This window comes from Alligator mississippiensis, chromosome 12, assembly GCF_030867095.1.
Source record: "Alligator mississippiensis isolate rAllMis1 chromosome 12, rAllMis1, whole genome shotgun sequence".
In the NCBI taxonomy this organism is placed as follows: domain Eukaryota; kingdom Metazoa; phylum Chordata; order Crocodylia; family Alligatoridae; genus Alligator; species Alligator mississippiensis.
In genome coordinates, this window is record NC_081835.1 from 51,435,602 (window position 1) to 51,452,080 (window position 16,479).

The window sequence follows — 16,479 nt, forward strand, 5'->3', positions numbered from 1 at the left end:
CCTGCAATCCTGGGGACTCCATGGAGACCGGCTGGGAGCCATTTGGGCAGAGAGTTGCTCTGGTTTTTGAGGCAGTGACAGCACAAGATCAGGGCCAGTACCAGCACAGAGCCACAATCTGCTCCCTGCACACCCCTACTCGTGGAACGTGCACTTCTTGCAGAGGCATATGGGCAGTGGATCGTGGCTCTGCCCCAGCCCCAGCTCTGGCCCCAACCTCATGCTGTCACTCCCCAAGATCCCAGGGTCCCCCCAGCCCCACCCATCCATCTTGTTCCCAGCTGTGGCCCCATCCCAGCTGCTGAGCAATGCACCCCACATGGGTCCTGCCTTTAGTGGTGGATGCAGGCCAGATGGGCTGGGGGGCCAAGCAGCGGGGCTGGGTTCAGTGGCAGCAGCCAGAAGGAGCCATTGCCACAGGGGCTGCTGGGAAATGGAGCCCGCTGCAGACTGGATACAGCCCATGAGCCGGATTTTGCCTACCCCAGTCTTGTGGAGAAAAACCGCCTCTGACTGGCCTTCACCTGCACAGACATAAGCCATGCACAGGGAGGGCAGGGGAGGGGCACATGCCCCCCCAACTGGCCCTCACCAGCTGGAGAGTTGGGGGTGACAGCCGGTGCCCCCCTCAGAACATGTGGGTGCCAAGAGAAGTGCCGGTGGCACTTCTGAGTTTTCCCCCAGCACCTCCTGTTTGCTGCTGCCACTTCGATCACCAACCAGGGGAGGGACCAGCCGCCGCTGGTGCCCTCCCAGGATCAGGAGGCACCAGTCGCCCATGTGCACAGATGTGACTTGCCACTAAAGGCTTGGTGAGCAGGGGCAGGACTGGCTTGCCCTATGTATTCAATGTATGCTGGATAATTCCATTTGAAGAGCGAGGTAGGTGGGTAGGAGGCAAATGGGGATTTTCCAGAGATAAATCAATTGAAAAAGAGAGCATGGGAAAGTCAGAGAGTTAATGTGATGGTTTAAAAAAAGGGAAGGGGTCTGTAAATATTCCTGTGAATCCTAAAGCTGAGCTCTGGGGTGCGGTGCTCACTCTGCCCAGCCTCCCCAGGCAGAAGGGCACCAAGGTTGGCGCTGCTTGCCCTGACTCGGGAGAGGCCACTGAATTCAGGGATGCTGGACTTCAATTTAGGCAGAATAGATGTGTGAAGCTGCTAAAGCTTAACAGGCCAGGAGGAAAATTAGGCAGATTAGAGTGAATCCTGCTGTGGAGTGGTATAACTTTAAGACAAATACCAAGTGCTAAGCCACTTAATGTGTTAATGTGCAGCCAATCCAGGGTTTAAGAGCTCCAGAAGCCACCTAAAATTACCATGTAACAAGGTGCTAAAAAGGGGATAGAATCAGAAATAGGGCTGGGGGACAGATCTCTCAAGAGAGGAGGCGGCCAAAAGGCAGGGTATGGGCAGAGTGCTGCATGTAACTTATTCCCTTGTCTATGAGCATCTTCTCTCACACCAGAAGTGATTCCTGCGGGTGGATTGTGTTGTCACAGAATCTGATTCCCAAGTAGAGGCACAATAAAATGTACTTCTAGTTCACAATTGCCCCAGCAGAAAAGTGCAAGATTTATGTACCTGGCATGAGACTTTTCAGAAAATCAAAAGATTTTGTTCAAAATTTGCATCAGTAAGCATGCTAAAGTTATATGTCTGAGAAGTTCCTAGAGAACAGAATTATTGGGGCAAAGACTTGAGTTTCAAGTTTAGGTGCATAACAGTGGGAACCTGGAGTTTTTATGTAAGTATATACATTAATGTTAAGTTCAAAGCAGTGCTTTCTAATAACTGTGAACAACTGCCATTGGCTTGAAATGAAGAGCTATTCAGGTTTAGAGAAGTACAGGTCAAAACAAAACAAGGTCAGATGCAGGGAAGTGTCATGTATCTTCAGGAAACATTAAGTTATGTTATAGTAAGCCAATATTATTAGAGGAACTGAAAATGATCTGCAGAGCAAATATGATGACCCAAATCTCAGGAAACAGCAATAACAGACCCATTACTTTTTTTTTTCTAGAGTCCCAAGTTATATCCTCCTTGTTTGAAGATATATTGTCATATAAAATGTTGTCATGGTTAGCAGGCCAACTGCACCCTGGCTGTGCCCACATGTCTCAGGACTACAACCCCACCTCTACTGAAGTATTTTTTTTCATCCACATCTTGGAGGCCAGGATGTGGGGTATGGACTATGACTAATTTCAGTAGGTCCAACTAGACTTTGAATGGTATGGGAGCCTGTGATAGCATGTGTTTGTAATGACAGAGAGCGCCATCATCCTCCAAACAAAGCCTTTATTCATTCCATGTAGTTACAAAAGATGTAGTGCGTAAAGTAAAAGCAATAAATGGCTGATATGCATGGTATAGCTTACATCTTAATGACCACCTAATTTTCCTTATACCTCTGGAACCAATGGCAGGTTCATGAAAGGGCAAGAAGAGAAGCAGTGGATAGTGAAGGTGGCATTGATCCCTATTTTGTATCATAATGAGGAGAGATCTAGGTCACTCAGGGTGACATTTGAGCTTTAGCATCTGTAGGTGAGGTAAAAGCTGACTCTAGCAAGGTTCTCCCAGCAGAAACCATGTATATTTCAGCAAAAGCCTCAAAAGCAGCTTGCACGTCTTGCAAAAAGGCACTGAGGAGAGCAAGGAATACATCTGCGATGTATACTAAGCAGGCCTGATTTTCATTTCGGAGACCTTGTAGGAATACTTGTCCCCACAGCCCTCGATCCAGATCACGCCGCGATCAGGGCAATCGTGGGCTCCATGCAGATATTCCCCATTCAGGTTAGACTTCAGACAGTTATTGAACCACCAGCCTCCGCGCAGGGTGCTGGCACAGTTACTTGGATCCAGATCATTGTCCTGATCTTTGCTTGAAAACATCATGTTGTTGTGGTAAGTCAGTGAATCCCCTGTAATAACCAAAGATCAGGGACGGGGTTTAAATGCAAGTTAAATTGTCATTACCCTTAATTTTGGGCCGCTCAGTCCAAAGGAATTAGTTAGATGTTGCATAAATAGGCACACAAATCCCCTACCCTCACATGATTTTATTGCAGTGGTCAAAGACCTGCATATTCTGGGCTTGTATCAGTATTTGTTTACATACGTGTCATATTGGAGTAATTCCACCAGCTGGTTTATAGCGGGTATGCGAGAGCCCAGAATTGAAAGGTTCAGTCTCCTAAATAGTGGGGGCTGTGCTTAAACTTCTAAACTATGAAAATTAACTGTGATTGGGAATAGACATACAAGGGAAAAACAAACAGCTGTTTCCTGGTCCTATTGGTGTGAATTCTAGGGGTCTGGGTCATAACATTTGAACCCATAGAACTGGTTCTGCATCTTTTTCCATTGGATGTGCCTGTTCTGCTACCACTCAGTATTATCCCTCACATGTCCCCCACCTACCTGCATCACCAGCAGTCATGTCCCCTAGAGTCAGCTTGTACTTGTCTGACTCTCCGGAGATACTGAATGATCCGTACTTAGCAAAAGTCTTGTTGTTTTCAAAGTCTTCGAGGTCAATGCGCAGCTCATTGATTCCTGTTGAGCACAGGAGCAGTGTAAAAATGCTGGTGACTTCCATTCCCATTTGCTCACTCTAGGGTTTCTTCTGACCCTTACCCATCCAGACAAGGAATATTCACTTAACCCTCAAGAGTTCAGCCTGGGATGCTTTCATTGACAGAGTTTCCAGCCTCCCTCTTGACTTTCCATTGGCAGGGGAAACCCAAAAAGGAATCGGAGCTAGTAGTAGTGGATGCTTTAACTATTTTTGACTCCCAGAATCGGCACCCCTGGAGAGTGAAGGCAACACCAGCAACTGAATACGGGTCTGGGCGTCTGGCGCTCTTGTCTGGTGCTGACTGATCATAAAGACAGTGATCTTGTACATCTCACTGGGTCCAGCTACATGAGATGCTTAATGCACAGTTGACTAATTGGCTGCGCATTATGCCTCACAGCAACAAACGTGCTGTTATGCTACTGTGCAATAGTATGAGTCTACTGCTCATTAAGCATCACGAAAAAGGCTTACTAATTTGTAGCAGAACAGCCTACTGTGCATTTATGTAGTACTTCCTTTTGCAAGTACTAAATGTAATGTGCAGTAGACACTGCTCATTAATGAATTTCTAGATGCACCCAGTGTTAGCTACTGTGGGGCAGATACAGATTTTATGAAAACTTGGGTTTGGGATGTTTGTTATGAATGTACAAATCTTTATGGGGAGCCAACTTTTGCCTGGTTTCCTGAGTGTTGCATGGGTCTGTGGATCGCACGCTGCACTTGGAAAAATTGTGCTGTAAGGAACAGCTAGTGGGAATGGAGCAGCCTCTTCAGCACAAAAGGTTTAAAAGGAGGGGTCCGGTGGGCACTGGATTGTATGCCCAATCTGGGCTCTGTCCCCAGCTCCATCCCAAGCCTGCTGTATAAAATTGGGCAAGCTAAGAAACTTCTCTGTGCCTCTGATTATGTGCATTGAGTCTTGCCCACCTGTGTAAAGCACTTTGAGATCTGCAAATGAAGATCACTTTGCTATTGCAACTAGAAGGGCTACAAATCCCTCTGAGCCAGGTTACACGGGAAGGGTACAGTAGGATAAAGAAAAGTTGAGAACTCTTACCAAGTGATGTCAGCAGGTGAATGTTGTCATTTCCCAGCCAGAAGTCTGCCAGCCGGCTGCCAAAGCCTCTCTGGTATGAATTCCAGTCCCGAAAAAAATCCACTGAACCATCCACCCGTCTCTGGAAAACCTGCAATACAACAAGATGGACTCAGGTGAGAAGCTGGTTGCATTCATTATATTTCTGTGTAAACAGCAGCTCCGTCCCTCTGATGTCAATTTTCCTAGCAAAAGTTGCCCTTTAGCTGCAGGCTAGTGGGAATCAGAATACACTAAACCCCATATTTTAACTTCCTTTCAAACTACACTCTTAATTCCCACTGCCATACTGTGAGTCTGTCAACTGGGCAAAATCCTGAGGGGGCTTTTGGGCTGTTTGGGGTTTTTTTTAAACTCTTTTCTGATGCATTTGTATTCTAGTTTTCTTAACAGGAGTGAAAACTGAATAAGGTTAACTTCCTTTGCAGAGAGCCAGAACTGCCATCTAGAAATTTACAGAACACTGGTTGAGAGAGAAGACCCACTTTGACCCAGTGGATCCTGTTTGCAAGAGAGCGTCCGATACATTTTATCATATTCTTTTCTTACTTACAATCCACCCACCACCATCTGTATGCATGTCACACATTACAGTCATGGCCTTGCTCTCCTGGGGGTAGATGGTGTACCAGCCACTCAGCATGTACCCTCTGGCTAACAGCTCCTTGCAATTCTTCACACCTGGGCAAAAGAAGAATGAAAGAATCTAGGCTGCTGGTTCCTGACACTGTTAGACTCTTGAACTCAGAAAACCCTGCCTCTTAGTTTTCACTCTTTTCTTTCCTCGACGACAGAAGAATAATTGGGCAATTCTTTTGTTGCAAAAACCAGAAATGACCACAAGTCAGAATGTTTTCGACCCTATGGATCTCTGGGTTTATCTTGTGAATCATGTTTGTATATCAAATAGGGCTCACACTGTCAGGCACCTGTTGCATTCTTTAAAGGATCTTAAGGCATTCCAGGGGGCCACAGCGCTCTGGTTGAGAAGGGCTGCTGTGGCCTATACTAGAGATGAAGAGTTTGAATGAGTCAAAAGTGTGGTATTTTGATACCTTACTGTCTGGAGACCTATGCCTGGATTTCTATAATGACAAAATAAAAAAGCATATTTGAGCAGGATGAACATAACTAGATTTTATCCATAGAGAGAAGTTCTAAAAGATGGCAAAACAAATTTTGCAATGTTAATGGAAGTGAATTCCTCAGCCCGTGACTGCAAACTGCAGGAGTCAATTTATAAAACGGGCCCCACTGTTTTGGTAACTAACTGCTGTGACAGAGCTAACCTGTGGCTGTTCAGGTAGTGGACTGTGAGTACCTGGGCTGACCAGTGCTGATTTAAGGCTACCTAGATCTGGCCAAGTTCCTACAGCAGCAGCTCTGTTACAGATCTTACAATCAAGTCCCACTCTCACAAATTACACCAGATCTGCGGGGCTTCTGCAACATGTTCAGTTTCTGTCAAAATTCTTTTGATGGGTCCCTGCCCTGTGAAGTAAGGTCCTTGGAGTAAGATAAGGGAACATCCATCTCATGCTCACATTCCTTACAGAGAATGTCATCCAGCTCCTTCCCACCTGTGCAGGAAACAAACTCAAAAGATTGAAAGCTGGAAAAAATTGTGTTCTAAGTAGCGATTTAGTTCCAGCTGTAATTACTACATCCCAAATATTTTACAGGAACAGTAAATATTAAATTACAGAAAGAGCAGGGTATCAGCTCTATAGAAGGAAGAGCAGCTCTAAAAGGAAGCAGCATCTTCTCAAAGGTGCACTGAAAAAAAAATTTAAATACAAGATTGACACATTAGGACTTCATTTTTCTTTTAGCTCCGGTGCTCCCGTAATATAAAGCAACTGTAGAGTGAGTGCAAGTGTAATTTTACTCACATGTGAAGGCCCCTGTTGGCTGCCAGGATAGTGTAAAGTGGCCTTGGTAACAATGAAGATCAGGAGCCAAGGAGAGTGGGGGTTTCACTTGGATCCACCCCCGGACCCAACATTCAAGGACCATATACAAGCATCATGTGGAAGGAGATGTACCCATTTATTGGTATGTCACTGGCAAGTCTTCCAACTCGGACCTTACCTGCATCCCCATCGTTATGTCTGAAACTAGCATTGGTACAGTTCTGCCAGCACTAACCACAGCGTAAACCTTGTTGCAAATAGTGTCCAACTTTTTCATAGCACCATGCTAGAAACAGCTGATCTGTGTCCCTACAACTACTTTCACCATTAGGGAGGCTCCCTTGTGCCGATTTTTTCAGTGGACAATTACTCTTAGGGATATTAAGTGAGTGAAAGTCTAGGGGTGCATAGAGATGTTTGTGGAGGTTAGATTGACTTAAAAATAGCCACCTCCTCTTAGGTAAGTCAGGATGGGGGGACTATCTGTTGGGGGATTGGTGGGGGGAGGCAGGGTCTCCAGGAGTGGGCAGAGGGATTGGGGGGATGGGGGGCATTGCTGGGATCTGGGAGGGTTTGGTGGGATTAGAGGGGCTTGCAGGAGAGGTGAGGGATGGGGTTCTCTCTCCCCCCCCACCCCATGAGACCAGGGGTTATTTTGAGCCCACTGACCCCCACCCCCAGATGAACACCCCCCTCCATCCTGCCCACTCCAGCCCACACTGGGACTTGCTTTGTTCCCGTCTCTGGCGAGCACTGGCACAACTGTTACTGGGAGCAGCTTGTGGGAGGGGGGTTTAATGGGCGGCGGGTTGCTGTCTGACTGGTCTGTTGTGAGGGTTGCCCATCTGTGGATGGGGGGAAGGGCCAGGGGGTAAAAATAGCCCCATGCCACGGGGCAGGTAGGAAAATGCAGCCCTGAGGCTGGGGCCCCCAGCTGGGCTTTGGCTGCTCTGAGACATGTACACAAGTTCAAGACACTTACATTGATCTAAGAAATGGTGAACCTCATCTAAGTTAGACCACCTCAGAGGCAAGGTTAACTTAGATTGGGTCAGCCATTTCTAGACCAATTTTACTGTTCTGAACTTGCATACAGTTTGCACTTAGTTCACCAAGGTGTGGATCTTACAGTGCTTAGGTGGATCTAAGTTAGATTGGGTGGCCGTTTTGAACGTGATCTAAACTTCTGCTCACCTCCCCGAATGTCTCTACCTTACGTAAGCGATGGAGCTGGTTGTTGTGTGAATTACACAAGCGCCGTTCGGTATTTTACCTTTCTCCCCTGGCGGTCCTGGGGGTCCTGGAGGTCCCCGTGCTCCTGGAGGTCCCGGGATGCCTACAGACACAAAAGATTCAGAATAAGAATGTAAGGTGCAGGTTGGGAATATTTTACCGGTAAGTTGAGAAGGTGGGGAATGTGTTAAAACTGCTCCCAACCCCAAATGAGGGTTAGCTTTGTCTTATGCCTGTTGTTACAGCTCTCCACTTAAACAGACTTATGCTAAATCTTTAGGATTTCTTCCCAGCTACACATGCACAGCCAGATATTTTGATCTTTAGCTGTTGCTAAGGGCAAGGTCTTACCAACAGCTTAGATTTGTAAGTGTGGTTATCACTCAGTTTTCAAAGAAAAAGGCAAGAGAGCCAACCAAGTGCTTTCCCTCAGCCTGGGCATCTTGGCTTAATTGAGCTTTTCAGTCCAAGATCGACAGAACCGTCGAGGGCCCATTCTGCCCATCTACAGGGAGAAGTCAGTCATTGCAGACAAGAGAAGTGCACAGCACCTGCATAATTCTCTACATCTTCAGAGGGATTTACAAACACTACCAGAGCCTGACAGCACCCTGTCATGTGAGATCACTAGCTGGAACTGACCAAAAATTGGAAACCCAATTTCCTGAAATATATTTGAAATTTCTAGTGCTTTCTTTTCTAAGGATTCAGAAAGGGAAACCTGTTTATTTAAAAAAAGCACAAAAGTTTGAATTCTTATTTTCCAGTTTCCCTTCCTTTTCTGTTTTTAAGTTCCTTTTGAGCCGTGATGGTCATTTGTTGTCCCATTTTTCCATTTCCTTTTCCTTTGTGTCATTTCTGAAAAATTAAAGTGGAAAAATCCCTCACATGTGGAAAGGTTTCAATGTTACAGATTTCCCATTCTTCCTTTTACCACCTTGTGGCATATCTTAAGTTGAGGAGTTTTTGAGATGTTAATAATTAAAAAAACAGAAAATTCAGCATAGATAAAAATTATTGTAGTATATCCTTTCCTGAAACAAAGGATGGGGGCTGGGAGGGAAGGAATAATTTAAATTTAGGAACAAAATCAATTTTTGAAGGCCAAAGTAGAACAGCAAAGTATATTAGGAAGTACATTGTCATGTTATTCAATAATTTTCTATTGAACAAAACAGTAGTTTTGTTGAAGGCAGTATTTTCCTCTGAAAAATCGACTTCAGCCACTCTATAGGTAATGTTATCGGTCCTGTTTTTAGACTAGGTTGAAATCAAGGTTTGGACTTATGTGAGTTTTCCAAGTTCTTAGTGCAAGCCAGTGACGATCTGAGAGAGACCTCGGACATTCTCACCGACAACGGATCAAGAAGCTTGTGAACAGCATCTCCATAGCTGTCCTAGGCTTCACCCTGTAATACCACAATCTGTGTCTTCTGCTTCAATGCGTGCTACAGCCAGAGCGACGGACCAGGAGGTAGTGGTCTGTATTTCAGGCTGTGGTTGGTTTAGATGCTAAATCATTTTAGCAAGGGAAATGTTGTGTTCCTTACTGTTTGCAACTTTCTGGCTGTGGGTTGCAGGATTCACCTGAAGTGCCCTTTCCTCTGAAATCTCAAAGTTAATGAATTAGAGATAGGATTTAGAAATATCCCTAGGCTCATACCTGGTGGTCCTGGGAAACCAGGCCGTCCTGCAGGTCCTGTTTTAAAAAAAAATGGGAAGAATTAGTGGAAACACTATGGTCCTGATTCTGGAGTGGAAAATCAGGCTCTGTGGAGTCAGCTGTTCCTCATAGTCACAGTCCTGCTCTGGAGACTACCCAGAGACACTGTGCAAGCAGGCGCCCCAGAGCACAGCTCGCCTCCTGCAGAGCCTGGGAAGCAGAGCCATTGTTCTGCCCACGCAGGGATTGCAGGAACTGTCCTCCTCTGTCTCTGTGGCTGGCCACCCCCATTCACTCACTACATTGCCCCAAAAACCAAAGCCCTCTGGAGTTGGTGCTGCCTTGTGCAAAACCAGGCCTTTCACTCCCATCCACAGCAGTGAGAGGAGCTGGGCAGTCCAGCCAGTGCAGCATTTACTGGTTTCAGGTTGGACTTACACTACAGCAAGTGAAAAGAGCCCATGCCCAGTTGTACATCCACATTAGGAAAGATGAGATGGCCAGGCTGTCAAGGCTCTCCCATTTGCCTACTGTGCTGATTGAACAAAGCTCTCCTGTGCCTGCTAGCACTTTCCCTTATACCTTGGTGCCTCTTCTGCCATGTGGAAACCTGGAGAGTCCTTTAATTCTGCAGCCCCAAAAGAATGAGATGTAATCATAGATTGGTTTACCTGGTGGTCCTGGCTGGCCTGGAATCCCGTGGAACCCTGGTGGTCCGGGGGGCCCTGGAAAAACAATGGCTCCAGATTAATTTTCTGCAGGTGAACATAGGGAAGTATCTTTAGCAAGAACCAGGGGGAGGGGGGGGGAGCTGCACTTTTCAAATGATTCCCAAAGCCCTGCTCTAAAGCCTCTTGTGTCAGACAAATGGCCAGTGACTCATGGACTCTGCTCTGGCTTCTTTTTTTATCTTTGTATTATGCTAGAAATTGGTGAGTAGCTTATTGCTTATTTGCTCAAAGATAGTTTTTCTATTTTATTCATGCTTTTTGTCAGTCTGCTCTTGCGTGGAAATAGGAACTCCTTTTAAAAGGCACTAAATGATATTTAAAACTGCTTTTAATTCATTTTTAAAGTAAACCTAAATGTGCTGGGTTTGTCAGTTGGTGTGATTACATCTGGCCACTATTCATCTCCAGGATTCCAGATCTAGCAGATCCCATATTTCAGACCTTCCTTTTTTCATAGATTTGGGAGGGGAAAACAAGGTTTCCCGCTTTTAAAACTCCCATTTGGATTCCTCAGCTTTAAATGAATTGGTCATTGACCTAAACCATTTGAATAATCTGAAATGAAGCCAATATTCTTCTCATGGTAACATGCAGAAGGGGCTACTGTTGCTAAAACCTCATTTCAGTTGCTAAGCCAGTTATTTATCCCAGATAAGTGTTTTAATTTTCTTGAAAGTTAACCCACATCATTAATTAGCCTGTAGTGATTAATTTTGTATTTTTATTTAATTTAAATGATTATAATAAATGTAAACTTCAGGGTAAGTTGTGCTAATTGCAAGCTTAATGTTAAAATAGTTTATATTTAAGGTAAGTGTTAAATTTAAAAAGAAAAAATGCTTCTAAATCTAAAAATCTGATTGTTATCCCCTCTGCTCAAAGCAAAGATGAATTTTCAAATGTCAGATGATGGGGAGCCATAGGAAGGGCTGCAGGTGCAATAAGGTCATGATGAAATGGTAGGAAGCTAAGCAGGGAGTCAGTCAGGCTATTAACATGGAGAGGGAGGATGTGGGTGAGGACTGTGAGGTGAGGAGGAGTCAGGGGGTGAATGGAAGGAGGAGGCTGGTGAGATGGAGCAGGAGAGAAGGACAGAGGGAGCACTGGTGCAAGGAGGAGAAAGTTGAGAGGGAGCAGTGGTGGGCAGAGGGCCTGGAATTGCTCTGGAGCACTCTAATATTCTGCCCAGTCTCCAGAAGAGGAGCCAGAATTAAGGGAGAGGAAGAAGGAAAGGCAACCACAGCTTGTCTGCAGAAATGGTGAAAGGAGGATGAAGAATTGTAAATGACTGGAGATATTTTTGAAAGGACTGAGCTTTCCAGAGGTAGCAACAGAATGGGAGTGAGAAAGGAGTGAGGCTGGCATGTGAGGAACACAAAGGGTAGAGGAGCTCTGGGAAGTGTGCAGAAGGAAAGGATGGGAACTGAAGCAGGGACAGGTCTCTCCAAGGCAGAAGAGGAGGAAGTGGAGGTGGCAGTGGAGGAGGAATTGGTGCAAGGATGTGATTTGGATAGCAGCTGTGCTATGTCTGAGCTGCTTCTAATGACACTTGTCACTTAGGATATGCCTATACTACAGACAGCAGCGGAGCATAGACCCATCTCAGCTACCCCTAAACAGGCTGGCATGGATACTGCAAGCAGTCTAGCTGCAGCACACAGACTGCAATGCCAACTAAGCTACTTTCTTAGGATAGGTTAGGCTGTGCGAAGCTCCCGGCTGCCACAGCTAGACTGCTGCCAGGACTAGAGCTAGCTCCTTTAGATCTGGGACAGGAGTTCAATAAATAAATTTTACCTAAATCAGTTAAGCCTAAAACTGCATCCATCCAGGCTTATCTTAAACCAGATTTGGCCATTTTGAAAGCAGTTTATATGCATTTGACTTCCATTGCGTTACAGATTTGAACTGTTCTCTGATCACTTATACCAGTTTAGGTATAATTTCTGTCCCTAGGCTCCAAGCTCACTCTTTACACTACCCTGAGGGCTAGGGAAAGACATTAAAAAAGCTGGAATCTGAATTGATTCAATCTTTGCAGGTTAGTCTAACCTGCCTAGGTTGAACTGATTTGTAACAGCACAGACATTCCTAGTGGACTGAGGAAATGTGGACACATGCCTGCAGTTACTTAGGCCAGGAGCCAGAAGGTGCTAGACCCTGTCCTTGGCTGCAGGGAAGCTATGCTGAAGGGCATGGCCAGCCCAGGCTGAACTAGGCAGAGAGGGGTTTAATTCTCCTCTCTCTGTCCCACCGGCAGGGACTTGAGCTGGGTCTGCCGAGCACTCCCCTCTCAGCACGGCCCCCTGAGCCAGAGGGAGCAGGGAGAAGTGTTATTCCCCCTTCTACTCCCACTGCCCCCAGGGGACCACAGCCCGGTCTGGCAGCCGCCACCACTCACTTCCTGCTTGGGGCAAGTGGTGGAATAACCCCACTCTGCCAGATGCTGGAGGGAGGGGGAATAACTCTGGTCTCTGCCTCCCACCTAAAGGGCCCTGCCAGCTGGCATTTGGCCGTGCTCACGCCCCACCACTGCAGTGGCAAGCGGGCAGGGCCCTTGATGGGGGCAGCAGCCCTTGTCATAGTGTTGGGGAGCGTAAACTCCTTCTCGGTGGGGGGTCCCTGCTTTAGTGCTGACAGAGCTGCCCTGGACTACATGTGGTAGCCCCGGGGTTTGGGGGGGGGCAGAGCCCCCTGCAACACAACCACCACCACCACAGTGCACAGCAGCCTTCCCCACTGGAAGAGGCTTGCACTTGGGGAAACCATGAGAAGGACTGCTGCCCCCATCATGGTCACTCCCCCCTTGCCCCTCCAGTGTCTGGGAGAAGGTGGGGTCAGACACCAGCCAGCAGGGCCCCTTGGGTGTGGGGCAGGTTATTCCCTCATCTGCCCCCGGGGCACCACAGCAGAATCTGCCCACCCCAGCCACCATTGCCGCCACTTGCTCTGCATCCAGGGGAAGTGGCAGAATAAGCCTCTTCCTATCCCCCTCCCTCCAGCATCTGGAAGAGGGAATTTATTCTGCAGCTTGCCCCAGGTACAGAGTGAGTGACAGTGAAGATGGCAGTAGAGGCAGGCAGACCCCACTGTGGTGCCCTGGGAGTACAGGGGGGAATAACCTCGCTCCCTGCCTAAGGGGCTGTGCTGGCCAGCATCTGCCCCTGTCATGGTTTCCCCAAGTGCAAGCCTCTTCCTGGCAGGGGCTATGCTGTGGTGTGAGGAAAGCTGCTGCAGACCGCAGAGGCAGTGGTGGGTCGGAGGGCTCTGGCCCTTTCCAAGCCCCAGTGCTGCTACATGCAGGCCACCTCAGCTCTGCCCACCTTGGGCTCATGCCTGTCATGGCATGGGGTCCCCAGGGATGGCCATGATGCCCCTAGGGGTACATGACTGTGACTGTGCCAGTTCTGCCCTGTGGATGCCTTCTTTTCTTTCCTACCACATCTTGTTGGTATAACTAATAAAAGAGGAAGCTGCTCACGAGTTTCTGTTCGGTCACAGTCCTGATGGCCCCCACTGAACCTTGTGGGTTCTTGGACCCCTTGCTGGGTCCCTCTCTGAGTAGATGCCTCACGGGACACCCTAAGCCTTACGGGCTGGATGCATGGCTCCAAAAGCTTCCCTTTACCACACCCCATGCCTCACAAGTGGTATTTCACCACTTTCCTTTCTGATGAGGCCTCAGTCTAGCTCGGCCCTGTGTCATCACTGGGCTCTCTACACCCTGTGTCGCTGTGCCCTCTCTGGGAGTGTGCCCCACCACATGTTGCCTATGTCTGTGTGTAATGTTTGTCCCTAGGTGATGTCTGTAGGGAGGACTTGCCCATTAGGGGTGTGCGAAGAGCTTCCTATTCTGTTTGGATTCAGCCCGAATCAGGGACAGTGATTTGATTCATTGATTTGGATTACTGTCCCTGATTCAATTCGGCCAAATCCAAATCTGAAGATTCAATGGTGATTCGGAAAATCAGCGATTCAGGCATAGACGCAGCTTTAAATGTTTTTTCTACATAACTTGACCTATCGGAGCGGCTTGTGATCGCTGTGATGCTGGGGTGCATGGAGCGTCCCACGGGGCGGGGGGGTGGGGTGCCTCCATGTGCTCAGCGGTGAACCCAGAAGTAGACTGGAAGTACTCCTGGTCCACTTCTGGGTCTGCCTGGAATCACGCTGGGGGACCCTCCCCAGCTCGATGATCAGCTGCAGGGGGACCCCAGGTGTCTTCCCAGACCCAGGAGGCGCCAGTTGCTGAGCTGGGGGGTGCAGAGGGGCCCCCCGCGTGCTCCCCGGTGGATCCGGAAGTGGAACAGAAGTGCTTCTGGTCCACTTCTGGATCTGCTGCTGAGCACACTGGGGAGCCCCCCATGCTCCTGTGGGGGACACCATGCACCCCAGCATCAAAGCATTCACAAGCCCCTGCTACCAAGAGGTATGTTTGAAAAACCATTTAAATCTGTGTCTATGTCCAATCTCTGGATCTTTCCAAATCTCTCCAAATCAATTTGGAGGGTTCCAATTTGATTCGGAGAGTTTAAAGGGTCCTCTGATTTGATTTGGATTCGGAGATTCAACCACTGAAGCTTCGCACAGCCCTATTGCCTGTGCAAGTAGAACAGAGTTCCTGCATCTGGGTTGGGATGTGACCTCAGTGCTGCCTGCTGGTCCTTCCAGTGACTACAAGGGACCTATTTGCAGAAACACTCCTGGCATTCAGTATCGTTCTGTAAACAGCCTCTGCAATAAAATCCAATAGCACGTGCAGTTCTGTTACTTATCCCACTTAGCCATCCTGCCCTGTACACCCCCACCTAGACTGTCAGGGCAGACAAAAGACAGGGCAGAGTTGGATCTTATAGACTAACTGAATTAGAGATGCATAAGTTTTTGTAAGCAATAGCTTATTAAAATTTATGTATCTCTGATCTGATTACTTTACAAGGTGCAAATCTACTTTGTTTTCTACCTGACTTAGACTAGCATGGCTAAATACCCGTCGCTTTGCTCAAGTCAGACTGAGGGAAATGGCCATTATTACAGAGCAGGAATGTTGTGTAAAGCAACTTTGCACGACATGATGAGGGTTTTGGGGTGTGTCCAGTTTGCTCCATTCAACAGCGCCCAAAGCAGAATGTACCTGGTGGTCCTGGTGGTCCTGGTGGTCCTGGTAGTCCTGGTCTTCCAGGGTGTCCAACATCTCCTTCATGTTGGGGGCTGTCACGACGTGCCAAGCGCTTCTCTGAGAAAAAGAGAATTCCAGTAAAAAATAAGCCTAGGAAATTGAAGCCTGTTCACAGGGGGCAGCCCATTTTATACTGGTGTGGGGAGTCTGCACTCGAGGCTTGCTCTGTTGTATTTACACCAGTGAGAATATTTCTGTTTTTGCCAGCACCTCTAGGTTTCTGTCATTGGAGCTGGCCAATATTTTTTCACCAAAGCATTTTATGTGCCTCATTTTGACTCACCTGTGGCTGTGCAAACTGCTGCCATCAGGCAGAGTAAAGCCAGGAGGGTTTGCTGTGCAGCCCTCCCCATGGCTGGTGCTGGTCTCTGCAATGGCAGCTCCACTCCCGTTCTCCTTTTTGGTTTTTCTTCACCGCAGAGCCTTTTATAGGACGATCAAATAAATAAATAAATGAATCCTGACCTCCTTCCCACTGCTCTTAGGTCTCACCCAGTCTCCACCTTCCAGCTGTTTCTCTCTACTCTGCTGAGTCTGCAGAGTTAGTTCCTCCACTGATTTCCTTCACAAGATCTTGTGATTGATTTAGTTATCAGACCCACAGTCCCTAATACCCCTGGCTTTACTCCTGCAGAAAGGGTCAGTGATTCTTCTCTCAAAGCAGAGACTCTCACCAGGGGCTTAACTGAAGAGTTGACGTTACACTGGGCACACTAGGAAGGGCACAAATCTAGTAGACTGGGCACAAAAACCAAAAGGCAGTTGTGTAAGGCATCCACCTTTCATACAGCTTCTCCTCTCACTGAACAGATCCAGCTGGCTTCAGAAAATGACAAATCACTTAGAATCACCTTTTTATCTTCTACCAGGATGTCAGAGCCCAAAAGAGGGTAGTCTTAGAAATACTGAAGCCTGAACCAATGTCTTACCAACCTTTTTGGGTTGAGTGACCCCTTTAGCATTGATGTTGCCCGCCAGAGGAACCTAAGGGCTCCTATACACGTGCAGCGAGGCTGCTCCAATGCACTGTAATGACAGAGCATCAGAGCAGACTGAATTAATCGAGT

General features: G+C 47.4%; 2 protein-coding genes across 8 annotated transcripts in view; one reads left to right on the forward strand and one right to left on the reverse strand.

The window, feature by feature from the left end:
• The window catches only part of LOC102572088 (ficolin-1), a 40,868-nt gene that overhangs the window by 8,248 nt on the left and 16,141 nt on the right, over positions 1-16,479 (forward strand). For 3 of the 7 annotated variants that reach the window (XR_009455896.1, XR_009455893.1, XR_009455895.1), the window contains exons 2-3: positions 4,692-4,809; positions 5,122-5,251. The exons of 2 other annotated variants lie outside the window; for them this stretch is intronic. The gene's annotated coding sequence lies outside the window, so the exon portion shown is untranslated. Of the gene's footprint in view, positions 1-4,691; positions 4,810-5,074; positions 5,252-16,479 lie in introns of those variants that run through there. 2 more of the 7 variants (XR_009455897.1, XR_009455894.1) reach the window with 2 other exon arrangements.
• On the reverse strand, positions 2,287-15,832 carry LOC109286539 (ficolin-2). The gene is made up of 9 exons (XM_059715534.1): positions 15,696-15,832; positions 15,368-15,469; positions 10,174-10,227; positions 9,503-9,538; positions 7,880-7,942; positions 5,247-5,374; positions 4,655-4,784; positions 3,435-3,569; positions 2,287-2,935 (listed from the first exon to the last, which is right to left on the reverse strand). The coding sequence occupies exons 1-9, from the start codon at positions 15,763-15,765 to the stop codon at positions 2,688-2,690; spliced, it is 966 nt and encodes a 321-aa protein (XP_059571517.1). The 5' UTR covers positions 15,766-15,832; the 3' UTR covers positions 2,287-2,687.

Excerpts from the sequence above, each read along its gene's own strand:
- LOC109286539 (XM_059715534.1), bottom strand. The coding sequence starts at position 15,765 with ATGGGGAGGGCTGCACAGCAAACCCTCCTGGCTTTACTCTGCCTGATG. Across the intron at positions 7,943-9,502 it reads TGGTTTCCCAGGACCACCAG|GCATCCCGGGACCTCCAGGA; the intron begins GTATGAGCCTAG and ends TTGTGTCTGTAG. Across the intron at positions 3,570-4,654 it reads TCACCTGCTGACATCACTTG|GAATCAATGAGCTGCGCATT; the intron begins GTAAGAGTTCTC and ends TGTGCTCAACAG.